Source organism: Gallinula chloropus, assembly GCF_964237585.1.
Source record: "Gallinula chloropus genome assembly, chromosome: 5".
Taxonomy (NCBI): Eukaryota; Metazoa; Chordata; class Aves; order Gruiformes; family Rallidae; genus Gallinula; species Gallinula chloropus.
The window spans coordinates 12,463,114-12,478,848 of NC_140090.1; the positions used below are offsets into that span (position 1 = coordinate 12,463,114).

Below are 15,735 nucleotides of genomic sequence, written 5' to 3' on the forward strand. Positions count from 1 at the left end.
CCCAAGCTCTCCCATATAGGATCTATCTAAAATAAATTGCATTTCAACCCCAAGTCTGGTACAGGATACAAAAATTAGATCTTTGAACGTACAAATTCTACAACACAGCACAGCTTCACCTTTCAGTTGGAGGGTTGCATGGGAAGGGCAAGATTCCACTAGACACTGTGCTCCAATTTCCATCTGACATAAACAGGAGGCATATTGGCATCCCCAGACAAAATACATATTAGAAACCTCTTGAAACATGGGTGTAGGAGGTAACAATTTTCAGAGAGGCAGTTTCTCTTTATTACTTCTTACAACTGTTGTAATGGATTCTGTCAGCAACAGCTGCCCAGTTAACACCCAGGCAAGGTGTTAACACATCAGGAGGGGTTTAAAATTTCTTATATAGTTTATTGGCAAAATTTAAGTTTCACAAACTTTACATGTATAAACACAGAAGCTTCAAGTAAAAGAGCTCCTGTGGTTTGATACGGACTTTCTAATCAGGGTCAGAAATTCAAAAGAGCCAATATCTAAGTGTCACCACCAGCGATAGGGGTGGAACCCACAGGGAAGTCCCTGCCAAATCAGGAAGACTGATGCCTGGCACTAGATCTGACCTAAGATCAAGTAATTTCTGCTGCTAGCACGTGGGACATCCAGAGCAAGGCTGTGTGCAACACCGAAAATACAAGGGCCGACACTTAACCCCACCGGTCCTTTTTCCAGGGTAGCTCACAGAATAAAAACATGCATTATTTGCAGAAAGACATCACCCGAGTCCTTGTAGGAACAGCATCACCCCAAAATCTGATGTTAGTTAAGAATCTTGTAAAAGAAATACCAATTAAACTAAGAGTCTCAAAGCACAAAATTTAACCAGGCAAGCGCTTCAGAGAGAAGACAATCATCTTTCTTTAGGGAAATGACTGAACACATGTAAAAGCTAAAAGAAAGAGAGAAGCTGCTAGGACATAATTGTGAGAAGCAAAGTTAAATATGATGTAATTGAGAATTATTATGACAATCACACAACTGCCCTGCAATTCCTGAGCTGCTACATCTTTTTCTAAGTGTATCCTGATTGTAAGGGAACCAAGACGCTTACGTATTCACACTCTTATCTGCTCCACCTACTTCTGGCTTGTATTGTAAATACTCTTCTTGAATTACAGGGAGGTTTTTTGTCTGCCTGTGGGGTTTTTTGTCCTTTAACATTCATTTAGCCATATTAAAGTAACTATTTTTTCTGTTTCGATACAAGAACTTGATAGCACCTGTTAGAAGGAAGAACAAACTATCAGAAGCACGTCAAGAGGACGCAGTGTTCACTTGTCTCACTTCCATAAAATAGATCAAGATAATATGATCCGTGGACCCATCCTGTTTAAACACCACCTCACCATACTAGACAAGCACATCATCTCTAAAGAGATGTCAAGGCAAGTACTGCTTAATTCTCCAACTCTATTCCTTTCAACTTAGCTGTCACAGACTCAAGTTATTCTATGGTGTCTTAGAGAGACCCACTAACAGGGCTTTATCAATGGCTAGTGGCAGCCTATGCCTACAAATACAAAGAAAGTATTTCAGAGTCCATGCAACAGTTTAAATCTTGGGGCTGTAATTAAAGTAGTCTTGATTTTAAGAACAGAACTGGCTTAAACTGAGCTTCTGAATATATAAAAAATGCCGTGAAAGGAAGCTTCAATACCTGTAAACATGTCCACTAAGGATTTTGAAACATTCTAACAGTTCAGTATCAACAAGGGAAAAACAAATAGCAAAAGATGCAGATTAAAAATCTGCACTGCTAGTTTCTACAATGTTGCAAATTCTATTTATCAGTCCAGAGCCTGACATTTTGCCTGAACAGATAAACAAAGCGCTGAGTTGCGTGGTATTTGCCTCTAGATCAAAATGCTGATTTGCAAACCAGTTTTACACTCTTTACTAAAATATCACCTATTCTTTAATACCACATTTCTTGTCTTAAAAGGAGACCAATTATTTTAGCTGCTTATTGATATTATACATTTTCCTGCAGCGAGCATCCATTTTATCTGTGACTAATCCAAGTGAACCTCTCTCAATCCTTGCACAGCATCTCCAAGAAGACAGCGCTTGCTCCTGTATCTCTCAACATACCACATGAAATTGGGCAGGCCACGTATCTTTTGTTTCACTTTTCTCTTCCCTCCTACCTCCCAGCTCTGCCTTGTTTATTCAGGCTATAAATACATGGAAACAGGAACCAGTCTCTCTCCATTACTATTGGAAGGGCTAGTAAATCAGGTCTCCTCTTCACCTGGGGTCTGTGCAGTGCTGGGATTGAAAAACAAACAAAATAATTGAGTGCTTCCTAAATCTGCAAAATTAATACACAGACACTGTATATTAAGACTTATTATTTTTCCCTTCACCTCAGGTGCCTGCTTTCTACTCTCAGCTCTAATATTTACTGAAATGGGAAGATTCAGGGGAATTATTTAATCCATCTTTGTCATCTGACAAACTGAAAACTGTGTGTGTGCCTATGTGAGTGTTAGTGCATACACAGGGAGATGCAGAGGAACTGGCAAAAATAGCTAATAATGCAGTTGGGGACTAATACCCTTAATTAGTTTTGAAGCTAAATTATGGATGCTCATTAGCAAGTTGAGAGAAAGTACAAGACAACAAGTGTTTGCTCTAGCTCTTGCTGTATTCCTGGACCAACACTGACAGCCCAAGACCCTTCAGCACCGAACAGGGGGGAGGGAAGCTTTTTCTCTCACTTCAAGGACTCCTGATTGCACAGCAGGCTTAATTACCACACAGCTAACTACAGAGCCTTACCTGTGGCGACAGAAAGGAAAAACAATCTCTTGCACACATCTATCAGGGAAGACGTTCTATCACGGTGTGGAACTTGCTAACACCACCCACCGGTGCATGAAATTCTTCGTTTTAAAAAACACAGAGGCATTTTGCTTTGCCACAACACAGCATCAAGAAGCAACCATGCATCAAGGACTGGCAGCCAGCCTAGATACTGCCTGGTGCATCCGCTGCGCAGGACACCAAGTGCAAAGTTCTCCTGACTATCCCTCCTGTGGGTTGGGGGGCAGAAAACCTTAAGAGTCCGGCTGACGTAATATCCATGTGGGTCTTGTGACTTGTAGCAAAGGTCACTGGAATAAGCTTTCCATTTTCCTCTCTGTGAACAGTTTCAATGTTACTTTAACACACAAACGTATTAGGCAGTATTTAGGGTATGCAGGCCATCCTCAAAGACATCCTTTGCAGCACTGCCATGGGCACTAAGAGAGCCAATAGGATCCTGGGATGCATCAGGAGGAGTGTGGCCAGCAGGTCGAAGGAGGTGATCCTCCCCCTCTACTCTGCCCTGGTCAGGACCCACCTGTAGTATTGTGTCCAGTTCTGGGCTCCCTGGTATAAAAAAGACAGGAATCTCCTGGAGAGAGTCCAGAGAAGGGCTACAAAGATGATTCATGGCCTGGAGCATCTCCCCTGTGAGGAAAGGCTGACAGAGCTGGGACTGTTCAGCCTGGAGAAAAGAAGACTATGGGGGGACCTAATTAATGTTTATAAATATCTTAAGTATGGGAAGCAGGGGGAAATGGCCAGTGCTCTGTGGTGACAGGACAAGGGGCAATGGCCTCAAGTTGGAGCACAGGAAGTTCCGCACCAACATGCGGAAGAACTTTTCCACAGTGAGGGTGACAGAGCCCTGGGACAGGCTGCCCAGGGAGGTGGTGGAGTCTCCTTCTCTGGGGATATTCAAGACCTGTCTAGACGCCTCCCTGTGCAATATGAGCTGGGGAGCTGCTCTGGCAGGGGGGTTGGAGCCGATGATCTCTCGAGGTCCCTTCCAACCCCTATGATTCTATGATACTAAACTCATTAATTCTTTTAAGGCTTCTGATCAATTCTTTAGGTTCACATGGTTAACCAATTAAAATGTAACAATTCTGCCTCCCTCAAATATTCAAAAGGATGGCATTCACCAAAAATAACCAAAATAAAACAAAAGGTTCTAAATGAAGTTGTGTTTGTCATCTTGTATTCCAGAAAACATCAGCAGACTTTGCAAAAAGCAGAAAACCTCTCACTTTCAAAGGACTTCCCTCCCTCAGGCTGAATCATATGGATTTCCAGCTTTAAAAAGAGGAAATATCTAAAAATCCTCTCTACTACAAATCTGCATGAGAAAGCTTAATTTGTAGCTTTTGAGGAAGTTTGAGCATTGATCACAAGCTTCTGCAGCCTAATTATAGTTCCAGCATGGCTACAGTGTCACAATAGCACATACATGTGAGCAGCTTTAAAAACCAAAATTATGGCAGGAAGTGATGGAATAGCTCTGAGCGTCACCACGGAGAGAAAGCCAGAGCAAGCCACAATTTCCCTTGCCCCAGGGTTATAATTAAAACAACTCTTAGGGAACGTGTACCAGCAAGGTCTTTGGACTGCTCAGCCGAGACTAAACTGGGTTGTCACCACGAGAACTCAAAGTTCCCAACGAAGATCTGCAAAATATTTTAACAGAGGATTACTGAAGAACCATGTTTCTTAAATTTACTTCTGTTCATCTCAACACTGCCTTTGGTTTTTGTGTGGCTTTACATCAAGTATTTGTGTTTGGCAATGTCAGACTGCACATTTTTACAACAGACCTTTTCAGGACCTGCGCTATGAACTATCTATTTCTTCAGCTTCGAAAAGGCAAGCAAATACCACTGGTCTGCATGTCTCCTTCCCATAAGCAGGGCTTTTCTGACCAGAAAGCAAAAAAAAAAAGAAGGTGGTAGAAATTGGCAATGCAGAAAATATCTGAATTTTCACTCCTAAAACACATGAAACTAAGTCCTAAAAATAACATCACCCAAAAATAGTAAAACTGGTTTAATTGTACAATGCTAATGCTGTTGCCAACATTTAGAAATCAGTAAAGCTGGGATAGTTTAGCATTACCAAGTGAAAATGGTCAGTCTTTGTTCACACTTATTTTCTTCTGATAGAAAAAAATTGAACAGTATCATATTAATTCTTTAAAGCAAACTGAGTCTCTTTTCTTTAGAGGCAGCAGATTCAGCTTTTGCAGACCCAAATCTCATTTACTTTTTTCTCTTTAATGGAATTATATACTAATGGCTAGGAATTTTAAATACAGTATAAACATACAGCTACCAAAATTAATGCAATACAACTTTCCTAAGCACTTTACTACTTCCATAACAAAAATCCACAAGGAAGCCCAAGGAACTTTATCAAAGTGGAGTTATTGTTTTCATTTCTGTTACACATATTAGCACCAGCTATCTTTATGTAGCACAGCTGCTGCACTGTGAAAAATTTCTAGAAGAAATGTTTTTTAAATGCAGCAAGGCAGTGGACAATGTAGTGGTATTTTAGTGTTTTCTGCCCTGTTTCACGAGGTCTTCTAGAGGGGTGAGGCACCAGCCAGAGTGACCAAGTCCATCACAGCACCCTGCTTATGCAGATAGGCGTCCAGACAGGTCTTGAACATCCCCAGAGAAGGAGACTCCACAACCCCCCTGGGCAGCCTGTCCCAGGGCTCTGTCACCCTCGCTGTGTAAAAGTTCTTCTGCATATTGGTGCAGAATTTCCTGTGCTCCAACTTGAGGCCATTGCCCCTTGTCCTGTCCCCACAGACCATTGAAAAGAGGCTGGCCATTTCCCCTTGTGTCCCACACTTGAGATATTGATAAGCATTAATAAGCTCCCCTCTTAGCTTTCTCCTGGCTCTAGAAGTGCTTTTCAAGCCAGTTCACAAAAGCTGTTTGCTGATCTGTGGCTGGGGTGCTGCACAGGAAGCCCAGAGGGGTGCAGGCACCCATCGCCCCCATCATTTGCTGATGGCTACCTAAGGCATATTTACTACCACCTCTTGCTTACTGGGAAAGCAGCATCCTTTTTCCTGTGCCTCCTACTCATCTCGATCCTCCACTTTTCCCATCTTCACCACTTCCTGCCCTCCAGCCCTAGATCTCGCTTCTGCACCCGTGTCTTCCCTGCTTCACCCACTCAATACCTTGCCCCATGCCCTACCCTTCTTTCCATCTCTTCCCACCTACCCAGGATTTTTCCAACATCTGCTCCCATTCCTTTAAGCTCTCAGCTTCTCATATCCAACCTCTTCTACTCCTCAACACACAGGATGAGAGTAGGGCAGAGGGCAGTTGGAGAACAAGGTGGGTATACACAACAGCAAGGAGACACAGAGGTGTGGAGGGAGTTAGTGTAGAGGAAGCAGTCAGATTAGGAAGTTATGGGTGAGGGGTACTGAAATTCATTAAGATACAACAGGGGAGATATCAGCACACAGTTGCCCTAAAATTACACTCTCTGTAGTCAATTTCTAAAAGCTACTGTTGACAAACAATCTTCCTAGCTGGAGCTGTGTCCTGACCCAGTTCTGGGATGCGGAAGTGCTTTAATACTCATGTTAACAGCTGCATGATAAAAGTAAGGCACAGTCTTCTACACTGGTAAATTATTTCCCTATTCCTCAGTTTGTCAACATCAAGGTATATCAAGTTACCTACCCCACGCTCGCTGTGCCTGTACATTCAGTGCACCAAGGACTAAAGATAACATTATCCTCAGATAACACGGCCATTTCTATTCTCACATGAGCTACACAAACACTTCAGGGTTTTACTTTGCATCCTGACAAAAGTTATTTTAAATCCAGCATGCAGTGTCCTGACACACTTCAGTATGTGGTGGTTCCAACAACTGCCCCGCACCCCTGCTGCAGAGACCAAGAAGTGTGCCAAGAGTGCAAAGAGCATGGGAACTGTGTGAAGGGTAGCAGCATAAAGAGAGATGGCTGTGGAAACATAGTACAAAGAAGAGACAGGGGTGATACCATCTAACATAAAGAGCTCCAGAAGAGGACATCTGTCTACAGCCATGATTAATGCTTTCAACTCAACCTGGCCCATCAGGAGGTCTGGGAAGTGCTGCTAACAATCAAGTCAGTATTGCTATGATGAATCATAGTGGCATCAAGTTAATACAACTCATCAGATCCTAATTAAACCACTCTATGTTGCTAATCACTCTGTGTATCTCAAGTGGTCTTCTGCAGCACGCCTGACTCCAGTGAGGGTGGGCCAATCAATTCTCTAATGAGTCTTCATTTCTGCAAGCACTTAAACAAATGCTTTGTGGACTTCCTTGCAGCCAGAGTATATAAAATTAAACAACAAAAGCTAAGTTTGGTTCAGTCTTCCTTTCTCTTTTCCTCTCATGGTGTAGAAGAAAAGTATGTCTATAGAAACACACTGCAGAAACTCATCAAAATAAGTTCTGTAAAATCAAGCTGATCAAATACATGTTCTAGTGGGATTTACCTGTATTCAGCTCTCTAATTGCTTCTTTCATCTTCCCACATGAAAAACAACATCTCATCTCTTCCCAGATTTGTTACCTTAGGAAAATTAATCCCTTTCACAGAATTTGATAGGTGTGGATCTGTATCACTTATAAGACAATGAAATATGCATCATTCACAGTACGCAATAGGATACATCCACAGGATGAGAGAGAACAGACCGGGGTAAAATTCCCCTATGAGGAAAGGCTGAATGAACTGGGGCTGTTCAGCCCTGAGAAAGGAAGACTGAGAGGGGATCTGATCAATGCTTATAAACACTAGAAGTGCGGAAGACAGAGGGAAATGGCCAGCCTCTTTTCAATGGTCTGTGGGGACAGGACAAGTTGGAGCACAGGAAATTCTGCACCAATATGCAGAGGAACTTTTACACAGTGAGGGTGACAGAGCCCTGGGACAGGCTGCCCAGGGGGGTTGTGGAGTCTCCTTCTCTGGAGATATTCAAGACCCATCTGGACGCCCACCTGTGACACCTGTCCTGGGAACCCTGCTTTGGCAGAGGGGTGGACTCGATGATCTCTGGAGGTCCCTTCCAACCCCTACAACTCTGTGATTCTGTGATTCCTTCAAACTTCTTTGCATTTGATTGAAGTGCATCAATCACTTGCCATGTCACCAAACACATACAGCTTTCAGGCTGTAGGAGTTAAGACATTCTTCCCCCTCACCCCTCTTTTTTTTTTTTTAATTGAAGCACAAAGCTCACATTTAGCTTTCATGAAATCCAAGAGCCTTCTGCTGCTCTTGGAGTTAACAAGACCTTTGCAACAAACATAAATCAGTTGTTTATGATCAGACTACTCTCTGTAATCCCAGTATATTTTAGTCAAGCACCAGACACATCACCCTTTCCTTACTCACTAGCTTCCTGCCATTCTACCCACATTTTCATACCTCTATAATTTCCCATGGGTATTCTTTTCCCAAAGGCTGTACTAACCACCAAAACCAAGTCTCTATAAACCTTTTCTATTGTTGAAATGTATAAATCCTTTTAGCTTGATTTCACCAAATTATGGAGTCTTACAGCCTTGCACCAAGTCTTTAGCTGAGGCTCAAGCCTGAACCAGACCCATGAATTACCAACCTGATCATTCTGAAATACTGGCCACATATCTCACAGTCACACATCTGAGATAAGAAAAGGCGATTTCTGAGATCATGACAAAAAGGAACTGAAAATGTGTTTCTTTGCTACAAGGTGAAAACTGTCATACTTTAAAGGTTCACAATTGCCTATTTACATCGTCCTCCTGTTAACTACAAGCCCGTGTGTTTTATGATCGCTTGGGACATGACAGGACTAGGAACACTTTCATGTTCTTTTGAGTCCCACCATGGAAGGTACTTCAACCTGTCCACCTACACCAATAGTGATACCTATCAGCAGCTAGTCCTGCTCCAATTTTTCTAAGTTATTAGTAGCATGCTCCAATTTCTATTTTCTACCACATTGCCTGAGAGCCTGAATGACAGACAAGGACCCTGAGATGCCAAAGCACAATAAAAACACTTAAGAGAAAGAAAATCTTCCCCATCTGTTGGCTTAACTTGACCATTCAAGTTTCCACTGACTTCTGGAACAACATTCTGCTTCCTCTTTGCCCTCTGTACCCACCCTCACATCTCTCAAAATAAAACCAAGGACATTTCAAAAAGACTTTCTAGATGAAAATCTAGAGGGAGAACAAGTTCATTTGAACTCATCTCCCTTCAGGTCCCCTGGAAGTAAAATCACGCAGCACAAAGCGACAATCTAAGAACTTCAAACATGAAAGCTGCTGTGCAGAATTCTCTTTTCCATAGCTTATTTTGTACAGAGAATAGTTATTAGGGCTTTTTTGTATTGGTAAGGCCCAATTTAGTACTCATACTCAACAGTCATTACTATTTTGTCAAACTGTATTAAAAGACTTAACCTCAAAATTCCCAGGTGGAAGAGATAACTATTAAATGTCTCAGAGAAGGAAACTGAGAAGCCTGATATAGGAGACAGCAATGAAGTCAAGAGTTTCATATTCAGGAAAGGAATAACTATTCATACAATTAAAAACATTATTGGTTTAAATAGACAAGCCAATCTCCATTAAAACCCAAAATCTGATTATTGAATTTTTCTCTCTATTTCATAATTTAATCACTAGGATAACAATGCTATGTAAATTTAATTTCAGCAAAATAAAGTCACTAAGAATGTCTATGCAATTCATGTAAGCATATATCTTTTTATAAAAAGAGGACCAAGAAATAGATTACATTTTACTTTTACAAGTAATAGGTCACATTTCTTCAAACTCAATATAAAACTGTGTTCACTGTATTCCAAAAATTAATGAAAAATATCAACATTCTATTCAATTTGTTTAATGTAAATTATCATAAAGTATTTCATTCTTCATTTCCTCTTCTTGCTCATATGGGAACATAATGAAGAGTGACATTATATATTGCTTCTAGGTCTTACCTTATAACTATGAAGTTAACTAATAAAAGAACCCAAAAAAACCCAGTGAAGCAAATCCATACAAGTATGCAAGCTTTCAATTTTCAGTTAAATATATAAAGACCCTAACAGTGTTGTATGCTTGTATTTACAGTTCCCGGGAAATGAAACACTCAAGATACAAAATATCCATAAACATTTGAGCATCATGTAACAAATTGTAGCTAATTTTAATCATGAAAACAACAAGGGTCCATCCAACTGCACACTGAAGTAATTTCCCATTTAATTTCAGTTTTATTGAATTTCTAAAGGTAATTATAAGTTAAACAAGGACTCTCTAATCCCATTGCTAAAGAAAATACACCAGATAAGAGAAATATAGCGCCACAGCACACTCCGTCTTTCCACCTTTCTTCGGCTAGAACCCAACCAAGACAATTGCTGTAGTTCTACCCTTGGAAAAGGGTTTTCCAACCTACTTCCTAATGCCACATACTCAAAAATGATCCATGCAAACATAATTCCTGAGTTTCACATGCACCCAATCCCAAACAGGGCTAGGAAAGGTTATGGATGCCACCCCTGTCCCTATTACAGAACCTGGCAAAGGGCCACAAAACAATCTCCCCAGGTTCCTGAGGAAAAGCACACTGGCAGAAGACTCCGTTCACCCAGGGAAAGCTGGGAGGCAGGACAGGGCTCCCTCCCCAAAGAAGAATTTCTAGCTTGCTAAACATCTGACAATGAAGGCATTTTTGAGAATGACAAGAGCTCAGCAAAAAAAATACAAACTAGCTTTGAACTTACATGCCTTATGGAAACACCAGCTAAACCCAGGCTTCCTTCCAGTGCCACAGAGACCCTTCAAAACACAGTGCTGACACGCTCCAAAAAACCTGCCTATTCCTACTGAGTTCATTCAGACCTTCAAGTGTGATTTTTCACAAATACAGCCTTCATTAAGGCCATTACTACTCTCCAGATGAAAACTCACCCTTAAATTCAGAAAAATCCAGAAACCCCTACAGATCTACAGGAAAATGGGCTTAGCCAACTGAGGCTGCCACACTGCTTCTGACACCCACAGCCACTCTGGGTCAGTCAAGTCCTTGGGGGAGGCATACAGCATGCAGTATCTTCCACAGAAATTCACCTGGGGAGCCCAAAAAGACACCACCTACACACCTTTCCCAGCCCACAGGCTCCAACTGCATTACCTGTTAACAGGCCTCCACACAAAAAAATTAGGAGAAACACTTAGCAAGCCAGGAGGGAAAACATCAAAGGCCAAGAAACCCTCTGAGGTTAGAAAAGAAAAATGTAATTTCTCCATCCTGGATCCTTCTATTCAGAACTGAAGAACAGATAATTTGGAGCTTATTTGGTATACCTTGTACCACAAATAACACTGCTGTCCTCTCCTCTCAGAAGATCCCACACTTTCTAAGAAACCATGGTGGAACTGATTCATGCAGCCCAAGAAATGCTTCTTCCAAAGCGGATTAATAACTCACCCATTGCTGAATATTCACTTTCAACTTCCACTTAGTTAAAAGGTTTAAAAAAGTAGTGATGAAACCTTTATAACCAGTAGTGAAGTAAGAAACTGTCACACAAATAATACAACAGAGGTTTGGTATGGAAGCAGATTTACATTTCAAACTATATGCTACAATGAACAACTGAAAACCAAAAAGACAAGTACTTTTGGACTTCATCTGAAGCTTCGTAACACTAAATCAGACTTCACTGACAGCAGGAAGCTATGTATCTATATCAGTTAGATGTACCTCTAACTGTGAAGTATAGGGGTATCTAACAGCAGAATCTCCTCTCAAATTCTGACATGCATCATCTACAGTGTCATACTTCTGATACATGCCAGGTTTTACATGTTGACACTTCACAAATACATTTTTTTCCTGACAGTTCCTCACTAGCTAACTCCAGTGACAGATGATTGAAGCCAGGAGAGTAAATGGTGGTGTTTCTCTATATTTTTGGTACAGAGAGTAAATTTGGTGTAACATCAAGCATGTGTACCTCTAAGCAAGTGCAATACTGCCCCGGCAAAGTCACACCCAACCAACTTCACAGCTTCAAAGTAGTAGTCACATGCTCCTCCCAGAACATACATACTCCAAAGAGCAGATCCCTCCTTGCAACATTCCTCTGGAGGAAACATGCCCCATGGGAGAATTGAGCAGCAGCAGCTCTCCTCTTTGGTCTGTGGAAAATAAAGTGGCAGGACTCCACCATCACTTCCAAAGTGAACAGCAACACATACTCTGTGGGAATCATCCAGACTTGGAAAACAGCCTGACACACAACAGAGCCCCCACAAAATCTGCTCCTGTGCAAAGAACATGCTCCAGAGCCTTTACATACTTCTGAGCTGAAAAGTTCATGAGAATGTAATCAACTAAAATTCTCTCAACTAGGCAAGCAACAGAGCAAGAGCAAGGGGGTAGTTTCTATCACTGTCTCCAGTGGACAGGGGCAGGGAGGGGGGACACAAACACCCAAGCAATCAGTTAAGGTAATGAGGAAAACACTTGTATATATATTCTCATTAAAACAAGCTACTTGTAAACCCAAGAAATCCAGCAACTACATTACTAATCACATTAAGGAAACAACAGATCTCTAGCATTTCTTCTTCCATTAATTACTTCAAAAACTTTTCCAGTACTTTTTTTGCATTGCTCAGACTCAACTTTGTAGAAAATGAAGTAAAAATACAGACTCAGTTCTACAAGCACAGGTTCAAGTTTAGCTTTATTTCCTTTGTACCACAGCAGAGTCACTGTCTTCACTGTACAAACCGAAATTTTAACTTACTTTAATTTTAAGATAATTAACAACACAATTATGCAGCAATCTAGACAGACATTGTAAACTGAAGTCTAAACTGCTTGAGAGGCGACTGGCTGTATAGCCACCATGGGCTCATTTGGAGAGCATATTTTCAGTCCAATAAGTTTTATTCCCACAATGCCTCTTTCAGTTTTAGGTAAAGCAATTCCAATGTTGACACACAGGACTTCTCAGCTACAACTTTTCCCCCTGCCTGCCTTCACTTTCCCCCCACAAATGAGCTATTAATTCCTCAATAAGTGGAATGAGTAGCACTTCAGGAACCACAAGGGTAGGTAGGCAGGCTCCTATCACCTGTTTAGAGGCCTGTTTAAACAGGAATTAAAAGACTAAACGCTTCTGTGGATTTAGGCCCAAAAGCTCAAATCTGCAAACACAGGTACTTGGCCTGGCTGGAGCAATCCCCAGGGTGACCGCAAGGGAACTGCACAGGGACTGCAGAAGTTCCCCAGAGATGAATGCCTTTTTCTGAAGTTTGCTACCAAGACGCAACAGCCTGAATGTGGATTAGGAAACCATCCCTCGTGCTCGTCTTCTGAAATGCCAGAGTGCAACTTCTGGTTTACAGTCACCATCTTTGCATCTCCCTGAAAGCTGACCACCCACTTCATCTACAGCCCACTCTTCAAAACGAACTATCCCTTTCAAGACGCGGTGGTTGCCCTACTCATGGGTTTCACTGGAGCCAAACGTCAAAACGGGCATTTGTTTTGACAGGTGATTACCAGAAAACACGACCACCTCCAGGTCAAACAGCCGCACACACCGCCAGCAGCACACCTCCAGACCCACACCGCAGCCCCGACGTGAAACGCCCCAATCCCTCTCAGCTTCAGGAACAGCTTAAGCACCTTCCTCGTGAATGGCCTGTGATGCACCTTTCTTTGAGCAGCCTACTGAAAATAGCACTCACGATGCCTTTAAAGCATTACTCATCCCCTTTTAAGGCCGAGGACACTAGTCCCGAGCGCCACGGGCGGCCCCGGGCCGGTGGCGCCTTCTCCCCCGGCCTCACGACCACCACGCCGCCCCTCACCGCCTCGTCAGCGGGCAGTGCCAGCGGTGTCTCCGCCCGGCCCGGGAGAAGCCACAGGAGCGGGGCGGGGAGTCCCGACCCCCCGGCCCCGCCGACCCTGGCCCCGCTCACCCTTCTTGTCCATGAGCCACATGAAGAAGAAACAGGGCGCGAAGCCGATGGGCCCCCAGAAGACGAGCAGGGCGATGTCCCAGCCGCTGAAGCCGAAGGCCAGGCGGGCCGAGTTCTGGATAGGGCCCCAGCTGTTCCACACCAGGCCCTGAGCGAAGCCCAGCAGCGAGAAAAGCAGCAGCACCAGCCACCGCCGCCCGTAGACGCGGCCCGCCAACGGCGCCACCCGCCGCACCGGCACCGCTGCCGGCACCACCGGGCCCCCCGCCGGCCCCGGCCGCCGCCGTTGCTGTTGATGCTGTGGCGGCGGCGGCAGGAGGGGCTGCCGCTCCTCCGCGCTGCTCCAGCCCAAGCCCATCTGCGGGGGCGCTGACGGGGGCCTGCCGAGGAGGAGGGGACGGGGCCGGGGGCAGGGACACCCACACTTCAACCCCCGAGAGCTACGGCGCTGCCCCGGCCCGACACTGCCGCATGCGCGGTCGGGGAGGGCCGGCTGCCGCCTCCTTCCTCCGCCGGCGAGGGGAGGAGGGAAGCGGCGCCGGGGAGGAGAGCCGGGCCCGCCGCCCGCGGGGAGGGAGCCGTGCCGGCTGGCAGCCGCGGCCTGCGGGGTGTAGAGGGCCCTAGCTCGTCACCCCGCGGGGAGAGGGTGCTCCCATTCCGGGGATGGAGCGGAGCAGCCCGCGGGAGCCTCTACTAGCGGCGAGGGGCTGCTGGGGTGCCACCGGAGGGGGCGAGGGAAGCCCCTGCCCCGGGGCCGCCGTTAACCCCCAGCTCTCACGCTGCCACCGCGGCCCCGCCCCGCGCAGCAGGGCGCAGCGTGCCGGGCTCGCTCCCGTGCCGGGCTCCCCCTTCTGTTAGCGAGGGCGGTGCCGAGGAGAGCCCGCCAGAGCCGCCCCGGAGGGAGAGCTGGAGGAGCATGGCCGGGGCGGACAGCCGCCGTCCTCCCGCGCCGGGTAGGTGCCCCGGCCTCTCCGCGGAGAGCGCAGCCCCGCCCGGGCCTGCAGCGCTGCGGCCTAACGCGGCCCGGCGGGCGGAGAGGCCCGAGCCCGGCAGGGCTGCTTGTCTCTAGGCCGCGGGAGGGAACGGGGAGAGGGGGGAGGGCGAGTCGTGAGCGGGACCTCTGTGTCTCTCCTTCAGCCCCTCCTCCGAAACGTCCCCCCGGCCGTGGGGCTGTACCGCTGCGGTCACAGGGCTAATGAAACGTGGGTACCGTCAAGCAGGGAAACGCTGCAGCTGAGCTTATCCGGGGTGTCCGTCCTTTAAAAGGGGCGAGTAAGTTGTTTTGTGCGGAGGTGGATACAAACCAGTTATGGTCCGAATTAGTGGGGGGCGGGAATAGGTAGTTTCAGTTACGGCCTGCACTTAAATCCATTTTAGGAGTTTGGATGAATAATATCATCATGTGGGCTACACTAAGCTCATTAGAAACTCTTATCATTTAAATAGGTTGAAGTATATATTCATTCCATTAGGTTACGTGAGTATTTATCTGTATATCTACCATCTGCACTTGTCATAAAATTAATGGCTCGTGTGCTGCATAATGCTTCATCTTCCTTGAAAAAATAGGTATTTCAGTTTGGCTTGCCTAGGCATTCTGTCACATACTCTGGAAGCTGGCTTGATAAATGCCTGTGTGCTTAATTGAGGGGGGGAGCTGAACAGTGGGATCCACACAGGCAGGTTTTAGACCCAGTATCAGTGTCATAACGGTCGATGTGCTGGGCAGTGTGTGACTGAATTTCTTATGTGTCGCCAGTCTCTCGATTTTGCAGCCAAAACCACACACTCACGTGAAATTCAACCCAGAATGTACAGACATGGCATTTTATCTAACCCATACAGCTCTGT

The 15,735-nt window shown here is 44.9% G+C and overlaps 2 protein-coding genes across 2 annotated transcripts in view; one reads left to right on the forward strand and one right to left on the reverse strand.

Annotated features, from left to right (window-relative positions):
* Positions 1-14,242, reverse strand: part of SLC49A4 (solute carrier family 49 member 4) — a gene marked incomplete at its 5' end in the record, with an annotated part of 64,901 nt that extends 50,659 nt beyond the window's left edge. Inside the window, one exon of the mRNA XM_084265364.1 lies at positions 13,885-14,242. Coding sequence (XP_084121490.1) covers positions 13,885-14,242 — 358 coding nt within the window. The remainder of the gene's footprint in view (positions 1-13,884) is intronic.
* Positions 14,243-14,763: 521 nt separating this feature from the next.
* Positions 14,764-15,735, forward strand: part of HSPBAP1 (HSPB1 associated protein 1) — a gene marked incomplete at its 3' end in the record, with an annotated part of 35,542 nt that continues 34,570 nt past the window's right edge. The window contains exon 1 of the mRNA XM_084265046.1: positions 14,764-14,837. Coding sequence (XP_084121172.1) covers positions 14,801-14,837 — 37 coding nt within the window. The 5' untranslated portion in view covers positions 14,764-14,800. The remainder of the gene's footprint in view (positions 14,838-15,735) is intronic.